The following is a 21,862-nucleotide window of genomic DNA, read 5'->3' as shown; positions in this document are numbered from 1 at the left end:
AGTTTTACTCTCTCTTTTCTACAGGTTTGACTTTTTTAGATTCCACTTATAAGTGAGTGATTTCATAGAGTACTTACTTTCTCTGTCTGACTTATCTCACTTAGCTTAATGAGTTCATGGTCCACCCATGTCGTCGCAAATGGCAGTATGTCCTCCTTTCTCATGGCTGCATAATATTCCATTGTGTATATATACCACATCTTTTTACCCATTCATCTGTTGTTGATCAAGTTGGGTTGTTTCCATTATGTTGGCTATTGTGAATAGTGCTGTGATAAACATGGGAGTGCAGATACCTCCTCAAAATCCTGTTTTTGTTTCCTTTGGGTATATACCCAGGAGTGGAATTGCTGGATCATATGGTAGGTCTATTTTTAATTTGGGAGGAAACCTCCATATTGTTTTCCATAGTGGTTGGACCAATTTAGATCCCCTCCAACCCTGTATAGGGTTCCCGTTTCACCACATCCTCACCAGCACCTGTTGTCTCCTGTCTTCTTGATGATAGCACTTGTAACAGGTGTGAGGTGATAGTTCATTGTGGTTTGAATTTGCATTTCCCTAATAGTGATGTTGAGCATCTTTTCATGTGCCCGTTGGCCATTTGGATGTCCTCTTTGGAAAAATGTATTTCTGTGGTATCCATTGTAATTTCTCTTCTTTCGTTTCTGATTTTATTTACGAACCCTCTCTCTTTTTTTTCTTAGTGAGTCTGGCTAAAGGTTTGTCAGTTTTGTGTATCTTTTTAAAGAACCAGCTTTGGGCTTCCCTAGTAGCGCAGTGGTTGAGAGTCTGCCTGCCGATGCAGGGGACACGGGTTCATACCCCGGTCTGGGAAGATCCCACATGCCGCGGAGCGGCTGGGCCCGTGAGCCATGGCTGCTGAGCGTGCGCGTCCGGAGCCTGTGCTCCGCAACGGGAGAGGCCACAACAGTGAGAGGCCCGCGTACCGCAAAAAAAAAAAAAAAGGAACCAACTCTTAGTTTCATTGATCTTTTCTATTGTCTTTTTAGTTTCTATTTAATTTCTTTCTGTTCTTATCTTTATTATTTCCTTCCTTCTACTGACTTTGGGCTTTGTTCGTTCTTTTTTTAAATTACTTTAAGAGTAAAGTTAGATTGTTTTTTGAGATTTTTCTTGTTTCTTGAGGTAATCCTGTATTGCTATAAATTTCACTTTTAGAAGTTTAGCTTTTGCTGCATCTCATAGATTTTTGTATCTTATATTTTCATTTATCTCCTTTGGTTTCTTTACTGACCCAATAGTTGTTCAGTAGCATGTTGTTCAGTCTCCATATGTTTGTGATTTTTCCAGCTTTCTTCTTTAGTTGATTCCTAGCTGCATACCACTGTGGTCGGAAAAGATGCTTGAAATGATTTCAGTCTTCTTAAATTTATTGAGACTTGTTTTGTGTCCCAACCTATGGTCTATGCTTGAGAATGTTCCATGTTCACTTGAGAAGAATGTGTATTCTGCTGCATTTGAATGGAATGTTCTGTACAGATCTGTCAAATTCATTTGTTCTAATATTTTGTTTAAGGCTATAGTTTCCTTGTTGACTTTCTGTCTGGATGGTCTGTCCATTGATGGAAGTGGGGTGTTAACGTCCCCTACTATTAATGTGTTGCTGTCATTTACTCCCTTTAGGTCTGTTAATAATTGCTTTATTAAAAAAAATAATCGGGACTTCCTTGGTGGCACAGCAGTTAAGCATCCGCCTACCAATGCAGGGGACGTGGGTTTGAGCTCTGGTCCGGGAAGATCCCACATGCCGCGGAGCAACTAAGCCCCGTGCGCCACAACTACCAAGCTTGCACTCTAGAGTCCGCAAGCCACAACTATTGAGCTCACGTGCCACAACTACTGAGCCCGTGCACCTAGAGCCCGTGCTCCGCAACAAGAGAAGCCACCGCAATGAGAAGCCCATGCACCGCAACGAAGAGTAGCCCCTGATCGCCGCAACTAGAGGAAGCCCACGTGCAGCAACAAAGACCCAACACAGCCAAAAATAAATAAAAGTAAATAAATAAATTTATTTTAAAAAAATAATTGCTTTATATATTTTGGTCCTCCTATGTTAGGTGCATTTGTATTGGTAACTGTTATGTTTTCTTGACGAATTGTTCCCTTTGTGATTATATAATGTCCATTATTGTCTCTTGTTACCTTTTTTGGCTTGAAGTCTATTTTGTCTGATATGAGTATGGCTACACCCACTTTCTTCTGGCTGACATTTGCTTGGAGTATCATCTTTCATCCCTTACTTTGAGCCAGCATTTGTTTTTAGAAACCCAGAGATGAGTCTCTTGGAGAAAGCACATAGTTGGGCCTTGGGTTTTTGTTTAATACATCCAGCCACTCTGTGTCTTTTGATTGGTGAATTCAATTCATTTACATTTAGGGTAATTATTGATAGAGGAGGACTTAGATAAAAGATAAAAGACTCTGTAAAGAAAAAAGAAAAAAGACTTTATCTTTTGTTTCCTGGTTGCTCTGTATCTCTGTTGTTTATTTTTGTGTAGGTTTCTATCTGCCATTTTAGTTTAGTGCTTTTCTATGATATTTTTCTTAGTTTCCTCTTTTTTTATATTTCATGTCTCTGCTCTAGATTTATGTGCTGTGGTTCCCATGAGGTCTGTATAAAACATCCCATAGATGAAATAGTCCTTTTCCTGCTGATACCATCTTATCTTCAGTTGCCTGTGTGGGTTCTATCCTTTTCCTCTTTCCTTTTCTGTTTTTGTTGTCTCAAATTATCCCTTTTTATGTTATGAGCTTGTTGCCAAATTGAAGTGGCTATAGTTATTTGTACTACTTTTTCCTTTTTAACCTTTATGCTGTAATTAAGTGTTTAAAAACCTATTGTGATATAGAGTTGATATATCCATCTGTTTATCACCTTCCTCAACATTTTGTGTACTTTTGCCTTTTTGTTTCAGGTAGAAGAGCTCCTTTCAACATTTTTTGTAAGGAATGTCTGGTGTTGAACTCTGTCAGCTTTTTTCTGTCTGGGAAAGGCTTATTTCTTTTCTCTTTTTTTTTGACAGGAAGAATAGCTTTACTGCTTTGCCGAGCAAAGAGGGCCACAGTGGGCTAATGCCCTCAAAACTCTGTGTCCCCCTTTATTTCTAATTCATATTGGAAAGATAACTCTGCTGGATAGAGTATCCTTGGGCACATTTTTAATTTATTTTTTAATTTAATTTAATTTTTTTTTGCGGCACGCGGGCCTCTCACTGCTGTGGCCTCTCCCGTTGTGGAGCACAGGCTCCGGACGCGCAGGCTCAGCGGCCATGGCTCACGGGCCCAGCGGCTCCGCGGCATGTGGGATCTTCCCAGACCGGGGCATGAACCCGTGTCCCCTGCCTTGGCAGGAGGACTCTCAACCACTGCGCCACCAGGGAAGCCCTTGACGCATTTTTTAATCTTTCAGTATTTTGAGACTGTCATTCCACTGTCTCCTGGCCTGTAGCTTCTGCTACAGATAGCCTAGTTCCTTTGTAGATTACCATCCTTATTCCCTGACTGCCTTTAAAATTCTTTGTCATTGACTTTTGACAGTTTTAATATAATGGGGAAGGTCTTTTTTTTTTTAATTTTTGGCTGCATTGGGTCTTCATTGCTGCATGCAGGCTTTTCTCTAGTTGCGGCGAGCCAGGGCTACTCTTCGTTGAAGTGCTTGGGCTGCTCGTTGTGGTGGCTTCTCTTGTTGTGGAGCACAGGCTCTAGGTGCACGGGCTTCAGCAGTTGTGGCACGTGGGCTCAGTAGTTGTGGCTCTTGGGCTCTAGAGCACAGGCTCAGTATTTGTGGTGCACGGCCTTAGTTGCTCCGTGGCATGTGGGATCTTCCCAGACCAGGGCTCGAACCCCTGTCCCCTGCATTGGCAGGCAGATTCTTAACCACTGCGCCACCAGGGAAGCCCCCTTGGAGAAGGTCTTTTTGCGTTGAGTTAATAAGGTGTTCTCTTAGCTTCAAGGACATACATTTCCTTCCCCAAATCTGGGAAGTTCTTGGCTATTATTTCTTTAAATAAACTCTCTGCTCCCTTCTCCCTCTCTTCTTCTGGGATACCCATTATCCTAGAGTTGCCCTTCATAATGAAGTCAGATAGCTCTTGTAGAATTTCCTCATTTTTAAAGATCTTAGTTCTTTCTCCTCTTCTACCTGTATCATTTCTAGATTTTTTTTTTTTTTTTTTTTGCGGTACACGGGCCTCTCAGTGTTGTGGCCTCTCCTGCCACGGAGCACAGGCTCCGGACGCGCAGGCTCAGCGGCCATGGCTCACGGGCCCAGCCGCTCCGTGGCATGTGGGATCTTCCCAGACCGGGGCACGAACCCGTGTCCCCTGCATTGGCAGGCGAATTCTTATCCACTGTGTCACTGGGGAAGTCCCTATTGAAGTCTAGTTGGTTTACAATGTTATGCCAATCTCTGCTGTGCAGGAAAGTGACTCAGTTATATACCTATATACATTTTTTTAATATTCTTTTCCATTATGGTTTATCACAGGATGTGGAATATAGTTCCCTAGAAATGTTCTAATCTCATTATTTTACATGTAGCTGTCCAGTTTTCCCAGCACCACTTATTGAAGAAACTGTCTTTTCTCCATTGTATATGGCCTTCTTTGTCATAAATTAATTGACCATAAATGTGCAGGTTTATTTTTGGGCTCTCTATTCTGTTACATTAATCTATGTGGCTGTTTTTCTGCTGGTACCATGCTCTCTTGATTACTGTAGCTTTGTCATATAGTCTGAAGTCTGCAAGGGTTTGTTCTTTTTTCTCCAGCTTTGTTCTTTTATCCTCCAGCTTAGTTCTTTCTTCTCAAGCTTGCTTTACAAATTTGGGGTCTTTTGTGGTTCCATATGAATTTTAGGAGTGTTTGTTCTAGATCCTGAGAAATGTCATGGGTATTTTGATAGGGATTGCATTAAATCTGTAGATTGCTTTGGGTAGTATGGCCATTTTGACTATTAATACTTCTAATCCAAGAGCATGTGATATCTTTCCATCCTTTCGAAGCATCTTCAGTTTCCTTCATCAGCGTTTTGTAGTTTTCAGAGTATAGGTCTTTCACCTCTTTGGCTAATTCATTGATTCTTTCACCTCTTTGGTGAATTCATTTATTAGTTCTAATAGTTTTTGTGTGGAGTCTTTAGGGTTTTCTATATAGAGTATCACGTCATCTGCCTAACGTCAACTTCTTGGATTTTTTATTGTTACGGATGAATAATGGATCATTAAGTATCTGAACTATTTTTTCCAGCTTCCTGTGAATCTATAATGATTTCTAATACATGTTAAAAGGGGGATATAATTGAAGAGAAAAAATGCAATCTAAAATAGACATGGGGGGACTTCCCTGGTGGCTCAGTGGTTAAGAATCCACCTGCCAATGCAGGGGACATGGGTTCGAGCCCTGCTCCAGGAAGATCCCACATGCCATGGAGTAACTAAGCCCGTGCGCCACAACTACTGAGCCTGCGCTCTAGAGCCCGCGAGCCACAACTACTGAGCCCGTGTGCCTACAGCCTGTGCTCCACAACAAGAGAAGCCACCGCAGTGAGAAGCCTGTGCACGGCAACGAAGAGAAAGCCCGTGCACAGCAACAAAGACCCAATGCAGCCAAAAATAAATTAAATAAATAAATTTATATCAAAAAAAGCAAAAGAGTAAAAAGTTAAGAAAGCAAAGATGTTAAAAAGAGGAGATAGTGCAAGTGATGTAGAAATGAGAGTCAGGGGATGACTAGTCAATCTCATAAATTAAAAAAAAAAAGTCCTCAAATCATGCAAAACTTTACCTGCCACCCAAATCTCAAGGTGATCACTGGGTTGTGAGGCCAAGAAGGGGGCTCTTGTCTGGTAGTACACACAGTACAATGCCCCTGGGTGTTGAATGGTCCTGCCATTTTGCCCCAGAACCCACCCATTTCTCTCCACCACCCATCTTTATCCATCTTATTCTTCTATACTATCCTGTGATGTCATCTCTAGATTTCATGGTCGGGGAGAGGACAAGAGACACTAGACTTCACTCCTGATCTTCTTTGTCACCCAAGTGTGTCACCCATGGTGTGTCCTGAGTGTGTCAACACTGTAGAAAGTATAGTACCCCTCCCCTCCCCTGGTGCCATGGCTTCTAGAGACATCAGTGATGACAAAAACCACTTGGTTGGGGAAGAAGCACTTAGGGTTTGATGACACCTATTATTCCTGATGCTCTTGAAATCATAAGATATCTGGAGCCACTCCTGGGCACACACCCAGAGAAAACCAGAATTCCAAAAGACGCATCACCCCAGTGTTCACTGCAGCACTATTTACAATAGCCAGGACATGGAAGCAACCTAAGTGTCCATCAACAGATGAATGGATAAAGAAGATGTGGTACATATATGCAATGGAATATTACTCAGCCATAAGAAGGAATGAAATCATGCCATTTGCAGAGACATGGATGGACCTAGAGACTGTCATACAGAGTGAAGTAAGTCAGAAAGAGAAAAACAAATATATTAACACATATAGGTGGAATCTAGAAAAATGGTACAGATGAACCTATTTGCAAAGTAAAAATAGAGACACAGACATGGAGAACAAACGTATGGTCACCAAGGGGAGAAGGGGGTGATGGGATGAACTGGGAGATTGGGATTCACAAGTATACACTACTATGTATAAAATAGATAACTAATGAGAACCTACTGTATAGCACAGGGAACTCTACTCAATACTCTGTGGTGACCTAAATGGGAAGGAAATCCAAAAAGGAGGGGAAATACATACACGTATAGCTGATTCACTTTGCTGTACAGCAGAAACTAACAACATCATAAAGCAACTCTTCTCCAATTAAAAAAAAAAAAGGATATCTGGAGTCTAGAAATTAAGCCCCTTGAGGGCAGGGACTACATCCTCAGTGTTTAGAAAGTGCCTAGATTTTGGCAAATGTTCAGTAAATACGTGTTGACTGACTGAGTTGAAGCCGTATGTGAAGAGAGTCGTTTGCAAAGATTATTGAAGCTCCAGGAATCACAGTGATTCCCCCAATTCCTTGCCATGTGTTGCAGTCTCCTTCCAAGACCATAACTACCCACATCAACTGAAGAGTGGGGAAAAGAGGTGGGGAGACCCTCACCCTGTGAAAGGACATCTAGCTGCTGTAAACGTAGTCTTCTGCCCTGAGATATTTCTTTCTGCTCTCATAGAATGGTCTAAATGTATCTCTGACATTACAACTGGCCAGGAGTAATCTCCTTGGTGCCCCACAGTAAATCTCAAAAATCTAAAATTGAAATTACTGTTTACAATAGCCAGGACATGGAAGCAACCTAAACTTCCATCAGCAGAGGAATGGATAGAGAAGGTGTGGTACATACATACAATGGAATATTACTCAGCCATAAAAGGAACAAAACTGGGTTATTTGTAGAGACGTGGATGGACCTAGAGAGTGTCATACAGAGAAAGAGAAAAACAAATATCATATATTAACACATGTATATGGAATCTAGAAAAATGGTATAGATGACTTTATTTGCAAAGCAGAAATAGAGACACAGACATAGAGAACAAATGTATAGATACTAAGGGGGAAGGTGTGGGGTGGGAGGAATTGGGAGACTGGGATTGACACATATACACTATTGAAGCCAGAAGTAGGGTTGACACAGACAAGCCCAGAAGTAGGGTTGCTGGATCCTATGGTGGTTCTAGTTTTAATTTTTTGAGGAACCTCCATACTGTTTCTGATAACAGTTGCCCCAGTTTACATGCCCACCAGCGGTGCATGAGGGTTCCCTTTTCTGCACCTCCACCAACACTATATCTCTTATCTTTGTTTTACTTTTTTTTTTTTTTTTTGCCACACTGCTTGGCTTGAGGGATCTTAGTTCCCCAACCAGGGATGGAACCCATGACCCATGCCCCCTGCAGTGGAAGCTCGGAGCCCTAACCACTGGACCACCAGGGAATTCCCCTCTCTTGTCTTTTTGATGCCCCCCCCACCTCACCCCCCCCTCCCAATTCTAACAGGCGTTGAGAAGTTGCAACAGAGACCCTGTGGCTCACTGAGCCTCTCTGACTTTCTGGCCCTTTACATAAAAGATGGCCAACACCTACGAAGATCACTGGATTCACTGTTCACTTATCTTCTTGAGCTTTTCCCAACCCCTACACCTTTCATTCACACTCCACACTTTTCTACCCCAAACTAAGACCTTTTAAATTTCCTAGTATGGCTCAGTGGAAAATCCGGGTCTTGGGAACTGCACAGACAAGAATTTGAATTCCGCTTCTCCACTGAGTAGCTGAGTGGGCTTGGCACGTCACATCGGCTGTCCATCTCAGGCTCCTCAAATGCAGAACAAGGACAAGTACTACTTCTGCAGGATTTTTCTAAGAGATGGAAAATGACTAGGTTCGTACAATGACATGAGATTAAAAACCTTGAATCTGTGTGAGAAAGTCATTCTCTTCTCAGTTCTCGGTCTTGATCACATAGAAGAAGAGCACAGCTGGGTGCTAGTGTCCAATCCATACCTTTTTTAAAACATTTTTTTAAATTGAAGTATAGGGCTTCCCTTGTGGCGCAGTGGTTGAGAGTCCGCCTGCCGATGCAGGGGACGCGGGTTCGTGCCCCGGTGCGGGAAGATCCCACATGCCGCCGAGCGGCTGGGCCCGTGAGCCATGGCCGCTGAGCCTGCGCGTCCGGAGCCTGTGTTCCGCAACGGGAGAGGCCACAACAGTGAGAGGCCCGTGTACAGCAAAAAAAAAAAAAAAAAAAAAAAAAAAAAAAATTGAAGTATAGTTGATTTACAATGTTGTGTTACTTTCAGGTGTACAGCAAAGTGAATCAGTTATACATATACATGTATCCACTCTTTTTTTAGATTCTTTTCCCATATAGGGCATTACAGAGTATTGAGTAGAGTTCCCTGTGTTATACAACAGGTTCTTATTAGTTATCTATTCTTTTCCATTATAGGTTATTACAAGATACTGAATATAGTTCCCTGTGCTATACAGTATGACCTTGTTGTTTATTTTATATATAATAGTGTTATGTTGGGACTTCCCTGGCAGTCCAGTGGATAAGGCTCCATGCTCCCAATGCTGAGGGCCCAGGTTGGATCCCTGGCCAGGGAATTAGATCCCACATGCATGCCGCAACTAAGAGTTCACATGCCACAACTAAGGAGCCCAAGTGCCTCAACTAAGGAGCCAGCAAGCCATGTTAAGGAGCCCTGGAGCTGCAACTAAGAAGCCCGCCTGTGGGACTTCTCTGGTGGCACAGTGGTTAAGAGTCTGTGCTCCCAATGCAGGGGACACAGGTTCGATCCCTGGTCTGGGAATATTCCACATGCCGCGGAACAGATAAGCCTGTGCACCACAACTACTGAGCCTATGTGCCACAACTGCTGAAGCCCATGTGCCTAGAGCCCGTGCTCCGCAACAAGAGAAGGCACTGCCGTGAGAAGCCCACGCACTGCAACAAAGAGTAGCCCCCGCGTTGCAGTGCGTGGGCTTTTCATTGTGTTGGCTTCTTTTGTTGTGGAGCATGGGCTCTAGGGCACACAGGCTTCAGTAGTTGTGGTGCATAGGCTTAGTTGCTCTGTGGCATGTGGGATCTTCCTAGACCAGGGCTCAAACCCGTGTCCCCTGCGTTGGCAGACGGATTCTCAACCACTGCACCACCAGGGAAGACCCTGAGCAGTGTTTTATTGCTTCCTTCTTTACCATAAATTGACAACCATACATCTCCTGATACTGGAGAAAAGACAGGGGTGTAGACTTTGAGTGATTTGGGGACCTCAAACTAAAACCCTAAAAGTGTCTGAGAAAACGATCCCAGATCCAGTTTTGCACCTTTATGTTCAGAAATGGACCAAGCTGTTGTTGCCTTCGAGGATGGAGGGATGTGGACCAGAATTGTGCTTATGCCTGATCTGCTATAATTATAATAGTAGTAATTAAAGTAATAGGTAAATTTTATTGAGTGATTTTTCTTGTGAACTCATCCTTTTTTCTTTTTCCTCCAGTAGAAGAGCTTTTTTTTTTTAAACTCATCTTTTTAATCCCAAAATATTTTTGTACACAGATGTCTTTATTAGATGAGAATCTTTTAAAAAAATATATAACCACCACAGCAGTATTGCACTAGGAAAACCAACAGTACTTCCTTGATACTATCTGATACTCAGATAGTATTCAAATTTCCCCAGTGATCTCAGAAATCTCCAGTTTTTTTAAAAAAAAAAATCAGGATCCAAATCTTTAAACTACAAGTCTACAAACTGCATTTGATAGATATGCTAATTTAAATAAAAAGAAATTCTCAATCTTTCGTTAAAATGAGAAACCAAGCAAATCACAGGTTTTTATTGTTTTTTCCATCCTTCTTTTGGAAGAAGAGCAAAAATAGTCCTGCGGCTCTGTTGTCTTGATAGGTCTTACTTGTCTTACCATTTAGGAACATAGAAAAAGCAACAAGGCAACAAATTATCAAGGAGGAAAACCAATTATAATTACAGGTGTTTCTTGGAAAGTTATTTTCAAAAGATGTGGCAGTGATTTTTTTAAATCTTGAGATTCTTATGAGACCTTTTTGTTCAAATACCACTTCTGTGTGTGAACTTATTTCAACAGAGAAGAGAACAATTTTGGTAAGAGTTATGAATACTCATGTAATTCTCCACATTCCACCAGAAAACAAGATTGATGTTCTTGGGAATGCTTTCAACTCGGCACTTTATCTAACCAGATTCCTTAAATCAGTTTTATGACTCAGAAAGATCTTCATCCTTTGTTTGGGGGTTTTTATGAAGGTTCCATTACATAGACATGATTGATTAAACTATTGGCCATTGGTGATTAACTCAATCTCCAGCCCCTCTCCCCTCTCTGGAAGTTGGGGGTGGTGATGAAAGTTCCACGCTTCTAATCAAGACTTGGTCCTTCTGATGACCAGCCCCTAGAGACCCGCCGAGAGTGGCCTTATTTAGAACACAAGGCACTCCCACCACCCTCACTCAGGAAATTATGAGGGTTGTAGGAGCTCTGTGCCAGCAGCCAGGAGCAAAGGCCAAATACCTTTTTAGTCTAGTGTAAGAGTCAAATCTAGACCACAGCTAAGCATTTTTATATGCTGCAGCTCCAATCTGAGGGGCACTGGGCAGAAAGACATCTCATCAGAACCCAGGAAGCAATGAGAAACTGTCTCATGAAAGCCTCCAGGGAAGATAAAAAGGTGAGTAGGAGGGAGTTCCCTGGTGGCCTAGTGATTAGGATTCTGGGCTTTCACTGCTGTGGCCTGTGTTCAATCCCTGGTTGGGGAGCTGAGCCACGTGGTGCAGCCAAAAAAAAAAAAAAAAAAAGTGAGTGGGAGATGGGAGATAGCAGCTGCTCACAAGCCTCTCATTTTCTCATGTTCCAGGAGGATCATAAGATTTTTTTTTAAGCTTTCTGCCAAGACTCAGATTGGCTACAGTTCAAGCCTCTGACTAAATGAATATGTGAAAAGTTTCCAGGATGCCATAGAAGAACCACCCCCTTACCATGGCATGAACTTTCCATACTTCTTTAGATATAAGCAATGGATACAAGATCTCCAGACGCAAGCTGTTATGAGGCTGTCTGTATCTCCCCCGAATTCTTATGTTGAAGCCCTAACTCTAGATGTGCTGGTATTATGGGGCCTTTAGGAGGTAATTAGGATGAGGTCATGAGGGTGGAGCCCCCATGATGGGATTAGTGCCCTTGTAATGAGAGAGGTGAGATATCTCTCTCTCTCTCTCTCTCTTTCTCTCTCTCTCTCTTTCTCTCTTCCTCTCCCCCTCTCTGCAGCTCTCTGCAAGCCGGGGGAGGCTGTCACCAAAACCATTCTTTGCACTCTGGTCTCAGACTTCACAGCCTCCAGACTGTGAGTAATAAGTTTCTGTGGTTCAAGCCACCCAGTCTAGGGTATTTTGTTATAAAAGTCCTAATTGACTGAAACAGGTGCACAAAAAGACGGTAACATTGGGAATTCCCTAGCGGTCCAGTGCTTAGGACTCGGGGATTTCACTGCCATGGTCCGGGTTCAATCCCTAGCCACTGCAGCAAGGCAAAAAAAAAAAAAAAAAAAAAAAAAGACGGTAACGTTGATTGGCTCTTAGAGGTGCCTGGAGCCAGGCGGGGCAGGTAGCCAATAGTGGGGACAGCCGGCAGGGGGCGCTGTTCCTTCTCTCGCTCGGGTACCCAGACTGATGGAGAGGCCAGAATCTCTTCTCAAGCATTGCTGGTCACTGTGTCGGGTGGAGCAGAGAGCTGGGAACAGAGTGACACTCGCCACTGCCATCCACGACTCATCGTCCAGGACAGACAACAAAGCCTGCGAATGCCGTCGTATTGGCCCCCTAATGAGGTCAGGGATTTTGGCGCTGAGCAAGGAAAAAGATATGACCACAAGGTGGCAGTAGCACACAAGGAATTTTCTTTGGAGGCTGTTTGGACAGGTTTGCATGTGAGAAGGGTCCTCGCTGCTTGAAACCTGCCAAAGGCAAAGGGCTGGGGGCTGGTACCCAGAAGGGGAGGTGGGCTAGGGAACAAGAGGGCTATTGAAGAGGAGGCTTCTGGGTCTAGGCGCTGTTGTTCCCCTGCACAGGCAGGGAGCCTCGGGTCAGAGAGCTCCAGCCCACAGCAGCAGTTTGGGGTCTCGTGGTGGTACAGGGTTTACCTATGGCTAGCAGATGCTGGCTGCAATTTCTTGGGGTATGCAAAGCAGGCAGGCTCTAACTAGTTAAAAATCTGCTTATTGGGTCTATATTTTAAACAACTGCATGTGTAAAACTTTGAGTTTGGCGCCAATGGGCTTTTGAGCTAACGGATCTCAGCCTGCTGTGAAGAGGTACACGCATATACAGAGGCCTTCTTTGGCTCATTTATATACTAGTGCCCCAAATGGGGGTCATTTGGAGATCCTTGGTGTTGGGTCAAAAGGCAGGCCACCCCAAAATGTGCTTCAATGGCATATTGATTGTTTTGAATTAAAGTTACTACCCAAGCCCAAACTTTGCATTAAATTCCATACTAATTAAGCATCCACATCTAAGTTTTTTATCCTGTCAAACCCTCACAAATTTATTGCGTAAAAATATATAAAAGCTGCCTGCTTTTGTTCACTCTCTGAGCATCATTTTATTTTAATTGTTTAAATTTATTTATTTGTCTACACCGGGTCTTAGTCGCGGCATGCATATGGGATCTAGTTCCCTGACCAGGGATCGAACCCGGGCTCCCTGCATTGGGATCGAGGGGTCTTAACCACCGGACCACCAGGGAAGTCCTTGGGTTCTTTTGTTTTTGTTTTTAAGTATAGTTGATTTACAATGTTGTGTTAGTTTCAGGTATACAGCAAAGTGATTCAGTTATACATATACATATATCCATTCTTTTTCCGATTCTTTTCCCATATATGTTATTACAGAATATTGAGTAGAGTTCCCTGTGCTATACAGTAGGTCCTGGTTGGTTACCTGTCTTACTGTTAGTCTGTCTTGTGTCAATGTTATTATTAGTCCAGCCACAAGAACTCAAGGGGTAGAGGGGGAAATTTCCCCCTCCCCAACACTGGCAAACAACAGAAGTGACTACCATATTGTCTTTCTAAGAAAGGGGCATGCTGATTTTTTTTTTTTATTGAAGTAGAGTTGATTTATCATGTCGTGTTAATTTCCGCCGTACAGCAGAGTGACTCAGTTATACATATAGATACATTCTTTGTCATATTCTTTTCCATTATGCTTTATCATAGGGTATTGAATATAGTTCCCTGTGCTACACAGTAGAACCCTGTTGTTTATCTATCCTATATATAATAGTTTGCATCTGCTAATCCCAAACTCCCAGTCCATCCCTCCCCCACCCGCTTCCCCTTGGCAACCACAAGTCTGTTTTCTGTGTCTTAATCTGTTTCTGTTTTGTAAATAAGTTCATTTGTGTCATATTTTAGATTCCATATAAGTGATATCATAAGGTATTTGTCTTTCTCTTTCTGACTTACTTCACTTAGTATGATCATCTCTAGGTCCATCCATGTTGCTGCAAATGGCATCATTTCATCCTTTTTTATGGCTGAGTAATATTCCATTGTATATATACACCACATCTTCTTTACCCATTCATCTGTTGATGGACATTTAGGTTGCTTCCATGTCTTGGCTACTGTAAATAGTGCTGCTGTGAACATAAGGGAGGGGCATGCTGATTTTAATGGGACTTAATTGGGAAGTGTTCACAATGTTTTATTCCCGTATTTCCCTTGGAGAGAAGGGAAATAAATAAACATTTAATGCATGATAAGGAAGATGCAGGCTTAGAAAGAGAAGTTCATCTAAGATCTTTTCTAGAAAATCCTTCCTAGATTCTAATCTCCATGACAGCCAGGGCCATGTTTGTCAGATCTCCCTTTGAATAACAAACTTATTATTATAACTTACAAAGTTGAGTATAGGTCAGCTTGACACTCCAGCTTTACCTCTACTGCATTTTCTCTCACCTTATGCTATCTGTTTCAGCCACATTGACCATCTTTCAGGTGCAGCCCTATTATGTGCCTGTAGTGAGTTCAGGGATTTCAGTGCTGATCAAGGAAAAAGATGCGACCATAAGGTGGCAGTAGGACAGGACTTTCAGTCCCTCACCACACCTTGCTTCCTCCACAGGACCTTTGCACATGCTGTTCCCTCTGCTTAGAACACCCTTCCAGACCCCTAGTTGACATCCGCTCATCTTTCAGATCTCACATCACTTCTTCAGAGATCTCAATGATGAGATCAAATCTTCCTCGCGAAACTCCCTCTTCTTTTTGCTATAGTTGTAATGGTGGAGATGGCTAACGGTTTCCCAGCAGCCAAATTTCCCTTCTTCCTTTAAGTAACAGAAACCCCCTCCCATTTTTAGAAGGGCACTCTCTAGAGCCTGTATGCCCCCACCTCCCCAGACACTTTTGCAGCTAGACCTGGCCTGTAAGTCCTGGTCAGAGACATGTTTAAAATCTGGTTGCTGTTCTTAATAATAATTGTATGAGCCCTCTCTCTCTCTCTCTTTCTCTGTCTCTCTCTCTCCTTCCCTCCCTCCCTTTTCCTTTCTTGCTGGCTCTGAACTACGTATGAAAGCTACATGTTGATAAAAGCAAAAATGTTGATAAACAGCTCTAGACTGTTCGATTATGTACTGTTAAGTGAGAAATAAAATTATAGATAGCATTTTCTTGGGGGTTTGTCACAGCAGCTTCAAGTGCCCCCTAATCAAGACGGTGAGTATAAATTTCTCTGTGAGCTTCAAGAGAGCAGAGTTCATGTCTGCTGTTACTCCCCATGTAATTCCAGCACCTAGCACAGTACCTTGCCCGTGGTGGCCATTAGATAAATGTGCAGTAAGCAGATGAATGAGACCTTGGGGGAAGCCAGCGCGGGGACAAAAGTAGACAGAAGTATCTAATTGCGTTCATTTTTCTATTGCTGTGGTAACAAACTGTCACAGACTGAGTGGCGTAAGGCAACATGAATGTTTTATTTTTCCGTTCAGGAGGTCAGAAGTCCAAAACAGGTCAGCAGGCTGTGTTGCTTCTGGAGTGTCTAGCAGAGAATCCAATTCCCTGTCTTTTCCAGCTTCTAGAGGGGCCTGCATCCCTTGGCTTGTGGTCCTGCATCACGCTGACCTCTGCTTCCATCTTCACATTGCCTTCTCAAACTCTGACCCCCTTGCCTCCCTCTTAAAATTACTATGTTGCATCCACCCAGATTATCCAGGATAATCTCCCCGTATCATGATTCCTAATTAAATCACACCTGTTAAGTCCCTTTTGCCATGTATACCATAGTCACAGGTTCCGGGAACTGGGATACCAGATGTTTGAGGGACCATTATTCTGCCCACCATAAAAGGGTACACATATGGAGCCTGCTTATGTAGCCCTCAGCATGGAGAGTCATCCAGTCAGAATGTGCGTGTTTCCTGAGCCCGCCTACGTGCCAGGCCCTGGAGATGTGGAGATAAATGACCTGGTCCCTCTTGGCAGGAGCGTGTGGTCTAGTCTGGGAGAGAGAGTTAATACATAGCCTGATAAATCATCACGGTATGACAAGGCACTGTGGGAGCACAGATGGGTCAGGCAAGAGTCTGCAGAGGAAACAGCATCTAATCTGAGACCTGAAGGCTGAGTAGAGTGAAGCAGACAAGAGAAAACAGAAAAGAGAGGCTGTACCAGATGCATCACATCTCCATACAGACATCTTGGAAACTGAGAATTTATGGGTGATGAACAAAGGAAACGCTGTGTCAAAAACCGTAAATCACTTTGCAAGTGCTCGAGGTGGTAACATTCCCCTTTCTCTTCCTCATTTAAAAGTGATTGTGAGGGGAAGAGTTGGAAACAACCTAAATATGCATCAAGAGGACCAAGTAAACTAGAATCCAGCCGTACGATGGCAAATGCTAGACAGCAGCTTTAAAAAAGAGAGAAAAAGGTGGAGCTAGCTCTGATGACATGGAAATGTCTCCAAGAGAGATTGCAAAGTGAAAAATGTAAGATGCAGAACCATGTGAGTCACGAAATATCAGTTTTGCTTTGGGAGAAAAAGAAGTACAAAAATACGTGTGTTTGAAAGCATGGAAATTTTTTATAAGGATTCAGAGATTATTGAAGGAAGATGAGGAAGGGGAAGAAGGAGGTTGTTATATGTCCCTTGATGATAATTTTTAAAACCATGAATATATGTGAGCTTTAACATTTAAAAAATAATTAAAATAAATTGATAGCTAAGGTATTATTGGTTCTCCAGGTGATTCTTATTTGAAGTTGGAGTGCAATGGAGGGAAATTGAGAGGAAGAAGACGTCTCACCCATCAGAAACCCTGGAAAGAAACCCAGTGCTGTCTCAGGGTGGAGGACCCTACTTTTCAAAGGGGAATAATAGGCATGGCCAGAGATCCTATTTCTTGAGCCCTGCACTTTGCCAAGCTCTGAGCCAAGGGTTTTATGCATGTGATTTTATTAAATCCTCACAACAGCCCATTTTACAGAGAAATAACCTGAGTCTCAGCATTCAGTGGTTTGTTCAAGGTCATAAATGAATACGATGGTGAAACTGGGGTTCCAGATTAGGTCTCTTTAACTCCAAAGTTCATGATCTTCACTACTTACCTATACTGGTCACTAAAATGAATGAGGAAGGAAGGAGGGAAAGAAATAAAGGAAGGGGGAGGGAAGTAAGGAAATCTGGGGGGAGGGGAGGCACCAAAATAAAATCCGAGTAGTTGGAAATGAGGTGTCAGCAACACACAGGAGAATGGGTGCGGAGTGTTACTCACCAGTTGGAGTGATGTCTGCGTGACACACCAGCCCTATAGAAGGTCGAAGGGGTTTGGTCTTGTCAAAGCCTTCGGTTGCTCCCGGCCCCACCTCACTGGGCACCCAGGAATCTAAGTCCCCAGGCCCTCTATCCTCTGGGAAACAGAAATCTTGCCCATACTTTCTCCTCAGTAGCCATAAATTCAGACTTCCAGTCCCCACTTATTTAAGAGCCCAAAAGTCTGGACCCAAGCCCATCTTGCCTCTACACCCAAGAATTCAGGCCCTTGGATTCCACCGTTTCCAGGAGATAATAATCTGAGCCCACAGTTTCTCCTCTCTGGGCTGCAGGAGTCTGGGCCCCCAGTTTCCTTCTTTCCCAGGTGTCTTGGCTTCTCCATCTCCCTCCCACATCAAGATCTAGGACCATAGGTTCTCTGTCTCCAGGAATTCAGATCCCTAGCCCTCTCCTGCTTCAAGATCTAGAGAATCCTGCCCCCAACTTCCTCCTCTTCCAGGAACCCAGGAATTCAGGACCCCTGGGTCCTCTTGCCTTAGGACCCAGGGGTCTGAACCCCAGTCCTGTTATTCTGGCCTAGAATTCCAAACCCTCAGCTCGTGCCTCCTGATCACCCTGCACCTGCCCTCAGGGAGACCCCAGCCCAGCCAGGGGCCCAGGGAGAAGGGGGTGGGGTGTCTCACAGAGAGTCAGCAGCTGCAGATTCATCACCAGGGCCATGGTGGGCAGTTCTCGGCTGGAGCAGGAACAGGAGCCAGGGCTTGGCTGTGCCCTCCCCCCTACGAGGAAATGAGGCAACATCAGGAAGCCAGAGCCCTATTGAAGGAAGGAAGGAGCGAGGTGGGGGCCCCTGGGTGACTGTGTCACAGCCCCATGGTGCTGTGGAAAAAGTTGGGAGAGGGCGCAGTCATAACTGTTGTGTTCATTAAACTTCGAAAAACAAAAAAATTAGCACCTATTATGCGCCAGACCCTGTGCTACACGGTTGGGGGAAAGGGTCACAGAAGGGAGTCAGACCCCATTACTGTGCTCAAGTAGCTCCCAGCCTGATGGAAAGGCAGATTCCGACCAGGTTAGTTAAAACAAAACAGAACAAAATGATGTACGCTATAATGGAGGTCACATAGGGCACTGTGAGAGTATACAGAAGGTCCCTAACCCTTCTGGGATGAGACTTAGGGCTTGCAGGACGAACTGATTTTAAGCTGATACCTCAAATTGGTGATTCGTCCTCTCCCAGCCTCCGTTTCTCCATCTGTAAAATGGGCTCTCATAAGTAAACTATAAAATGAGGACTGATGCATTCCGCCTTAGCTGGGCCGCAGTAGGAGGACTGAAAGTTACTCCTCTGGAACGACTTTCTAGGCGGAGAGAAAAAAAGAGCGGCGGCAAGTGCGCCAAGACAGGTTTGCGCTTAAATCTGCAGCATCACCTCTTTTCCCCGCAGCCATCGTCTAGGACCGCTGTTCTGCGCCAGTGCGCACGCGCGGATTTAGCCCGTGGAGGCTAGCGGGCCAGGACCACAACTCCCAGAGTGCTCCGCACCCCCGCCGCCGCCTGGGATTGCTGTTCTGCGCCAATGAGCACGCGCGGACTCCGACTGCGGAGGCCGTGCCCAGGGACCACAACTCCCAGAGTGCTTCGCGCCCTCGCCGCCGCAGCCGCCGCCGCCGTTGCCGAGACCAAGATGGCCGGGAGTAAGTGCGGGTTCCGTCAGCGCGCGGGGATGGTACCGGGAACCCCGGGTGGTGCCAGGGGTAGGGCAAGATGGAGCCCCCGTGGAGGCGGTGGGGTCCGGGCCGGAGGGGGGCGCAGAGGTCACGAGGGAGCTCCTTCAGGGCGGGGGTGGCGCGAGAGGGGTAGAGGTCACCGGGGGCATCACTTGCAGAGGTGACCCTCGTCGCCCACCCTTCCAGGAATCGCCGCCTTTCTCAGGAATGTCTGGGCCAAGGAGCCGGTGATAGTGGCATCCCTCACCATCGGGGGTCTCGGTGCGTGAGTGCCCCAGGCGCGAAAGTGCATCACCCCCAATCGGCGTCCCGGCTTTATCTCCTCCACCCCCTGGAGGTCCCACTGCCCCTCACCAGTGCTCCATCGACCCCCCCACCATCGTTCCATCCTGTATCCCCGAGGCCCGACCGCCGCCCTCAACGTTCCGTGTCCCCACTTGTATGCCAACACCCCACACCCCTAGTATTATGACTCCTCCACCACCCCATCGCTCCCCACCCCGTACACACCCACCCAAGAGGTCCAGAATTCCTTCAAAGAAGAGGTTGTCAACCCTAGCTGTGCATTATAATAGCTAAAAAAATAATAATAAATGAAAAGTAATGTCCTTATCCTCCCCTTTCACCCTCATCACCCCCCCCCCCAGATTCTGAATTGAATTGGGTGGGGTGGAGGTGGGGCTAGGGAATCTTGTGTCTTGTGAAAATCCCCCAGTGATTCTAACGTGCTTCTGCGATTGAGAACCTCAGCTGTAGAACTGGGCTACTCAGATTTCGAGGTAATGCTGTGGGTCTTGGTGAAATACAGGTTCTGTTTCCGTAGGTCTGGGGTGGGTCTGGGGATGCTGCATTTCTAACACGTTCTCAGGTCTTGTCAATACTGCTGGTTGGCAGGCCACACACTGAGTGAGGTTCTAGAACACAGTTGTCCCACACGGCAGCCACGGGTCGCATGGGCCACTGAGCACTTGACATGGGGCCAGTATGAATTGAGATGGTACATGTTACCCTGATGTAAAGCATACACCGGATTTCAAAGACTTTGTATAACAAAGAGTATATAAAATATCAATGTCTTTTATGCCGAGGATATGTTGAAATGCCTTGGGTATCCCAGGTTAAATTTATCTTTTAATTTGTATGTTTTAACTTTTTTTTTATAAATTTATTTATTTACTTTTGGCTGCCTTGGGTCTTTGTTGCTGCACGCAGCTCTTCTCTAGTTGCGGCGAGCGGGGTCTACTCTTCATTGTGGTGCGCAGGCTTCTCACTGCGGTGGCTTCTCTTGTTGCAGAGCACGGGCTCTAGGCGCGCGGGCTTCAGTAGTTACGGCACGAGGGCTCAGTAGTTGTGGCTCGCAGGCTCAGTAGTTGTGGCGCACGGACTTAGTTGCTCCGCAGCATGTAGGGTCTTCCCAGACCAGGGCTCGAACCCATGTCCCCTGCTTTGGCAGGCGGATTCTTAACCACTGCGCCACCAGGGAATCCCTGTATGTTTTAACTTTTATGTGGCTATTAGAAAATGAAAAATTACATACATGTCTCTCATATTTATGTCGGACAGCACTGACCCAGAATATTCCTTTACATGCCCTGCCCCACCCACCATGACACCCTGCTCCTACCCCAGGTGGACTGTAATTTCACAATGACTGTTTTTTGTACAAAACCTTCTCAGTTTGTAACAGTTCATGATTTCTCTGGAACGTTCCCAGGACACCCCAGACCCACACCCCTTAATATGCTCCATGACTCAAATGCGCTCATTCTGTGACCAACCCTTTCTTCCTTCCTGTGTCTTCTAGATCCCACAAGTCTGTGGATGCTTGGCTTCCACCCTCACTTCCAAAAAAAAAAAAAGTCTTATAAACTCTTCTGCTGACGTATGGGGCTCCCAGGGTGCCAAGGGGCCTCCTGGAGGTGCTGGACCCCCCTCTTCCCCTCCCCGCATGCACTTGACCCCCATCTTGAAAAGGCTCAGCTACGGTCCCCGCCGCCACCTCCTTCCCCTGGGCCTCACCCCTGTGTCTCTCCGCAGCTATAATTCTGCCTGCCCTCAGCCCCTACATCAAGTACTCCATCATGATCAATGAGGCCACACCCTACAACTACCCAGGTGAGTGGGAGCCAGGGCAGCAGCCTTGGACCTTGCTGAGCTGGGAGTGGAATGATGATGGGCAGGTCTTTCCTCTGCAGGGATCCAAGATTCTGCAGTGCAGTCTGGACTCTCTTTTTTTCCTTCAACAGATACAATCCACATACCGTAAATTTCGCTTTGTCTGTTTTTGCACTTTGAGTTTCTGTCACGGTTCCAGATTTCTGTCCTTGTCCGGGTTCGCAATCTCTGTTGCTTTCTGGAGTTTTGTCTTCCTGGGTCTTCACCTCTCCAGGTCTCTGTTCTGCTTCCTTGTGTCTGCTGGGTCTTTCTCTGGGTCTCCTTTCTGTATCCATCGTTCTGGTTTCCCATGTCTCTAGGTCTCTATTTCCCCACTTCCCTGCATCTCTGATTTTCTGATCCTTACTCTCTCTTCTCTCTCCCCGGGGTCCCGTTTCCCTCTTTGAAAGTAAGCTGACAGGCAAGCCCTTCTCTGTGGGCCCCCAGCGATCTGCTCGTCTCAGTGGCCCACCCTCCTGTCCCACAGTGCCCCTCCGAGACGATGGGAACATGCCTGATGTGCCCAGCCACCCGCAGGACCCCCAGGGCCCAAGCCTGGAGTGGCTGAAGAAACTGTGAGCTCCTCCATTGACAGGGAGAGGCCCCCTCCCTGACGGCCCC

At 45.2% G+C, this 21,862-nt stretch overlaps 2 protein-coding genes across 2 annotated transcripts in view; one reads left to right on the top strand and one right to left on the bottom strand.

Annotated features, from left to right (window-relative positions):
• NLRP12 (NLR family pyrin domain containing 12) overlaps positions 1-21,862 on the bottom strand; it is a 726,895-nt gene that overhangs the window by 251,417 nt on the left and 453,616 nt on the right.
• NDUFA3 (NADH:ubiquinone oxidoreductase subunit A3) lies at positions 18,937-21,820 on the top strand. Its single transcript, XM_065898967.1, has 4 exons — positions 18,937-19,054; positions 19,274-19,348; positions 21,125-21,202; positions 21,729-21,820. Exons 1-4 carry the CDS (start codon positions 18,937-18,939, stop codon positions 21,818-21,820), a joined length of 363 nt encoding a protein of 120 aa, XP_065755039.1.

The sequence above is a fragment of the Phocoena phocoena genome, chromosome 20, assembly GCF_963924675.1.
Source record: "Phocoena phocoena chromosome 20, mPhoPho1.1, whole genome shotgun sequence".
In the NCBI taxonomy this organism is placed as follows: Eukaryota; Metazoa; Chordata; class Mammalia; order Artiodactyla; family Phocoenidae; genus Phocoena; species Phocoena phocoena.
Note: the sequence above shows the minus strand (reverse complement) of the source record. Positions and strands in the feature narration are given on the sequence as shown.

Coding starts and splice junctions, on each gene's coding strand:
- NDUFA3 (XM_065898967.1), top strand. CDS start 18,937: ATGAGCACGCGCGGACTCCGACTGCGGAGGCCGTGCCCAGGGACCACA. Junction 19,055..19,273: donor CGAGACCAAGATGGCCGGGA/GTAAGTGCGGGT, acceptor CCACCCTTCCAG/GAATCGCCGCCTTTCTCAGG. Junction 21,203..21,728: donor CACACCCTACAACTACCCAG/GTGAGTGGGAGC, acceptor CCTGTCCCACAG/TGCCCCTCCGAGACGATGGG.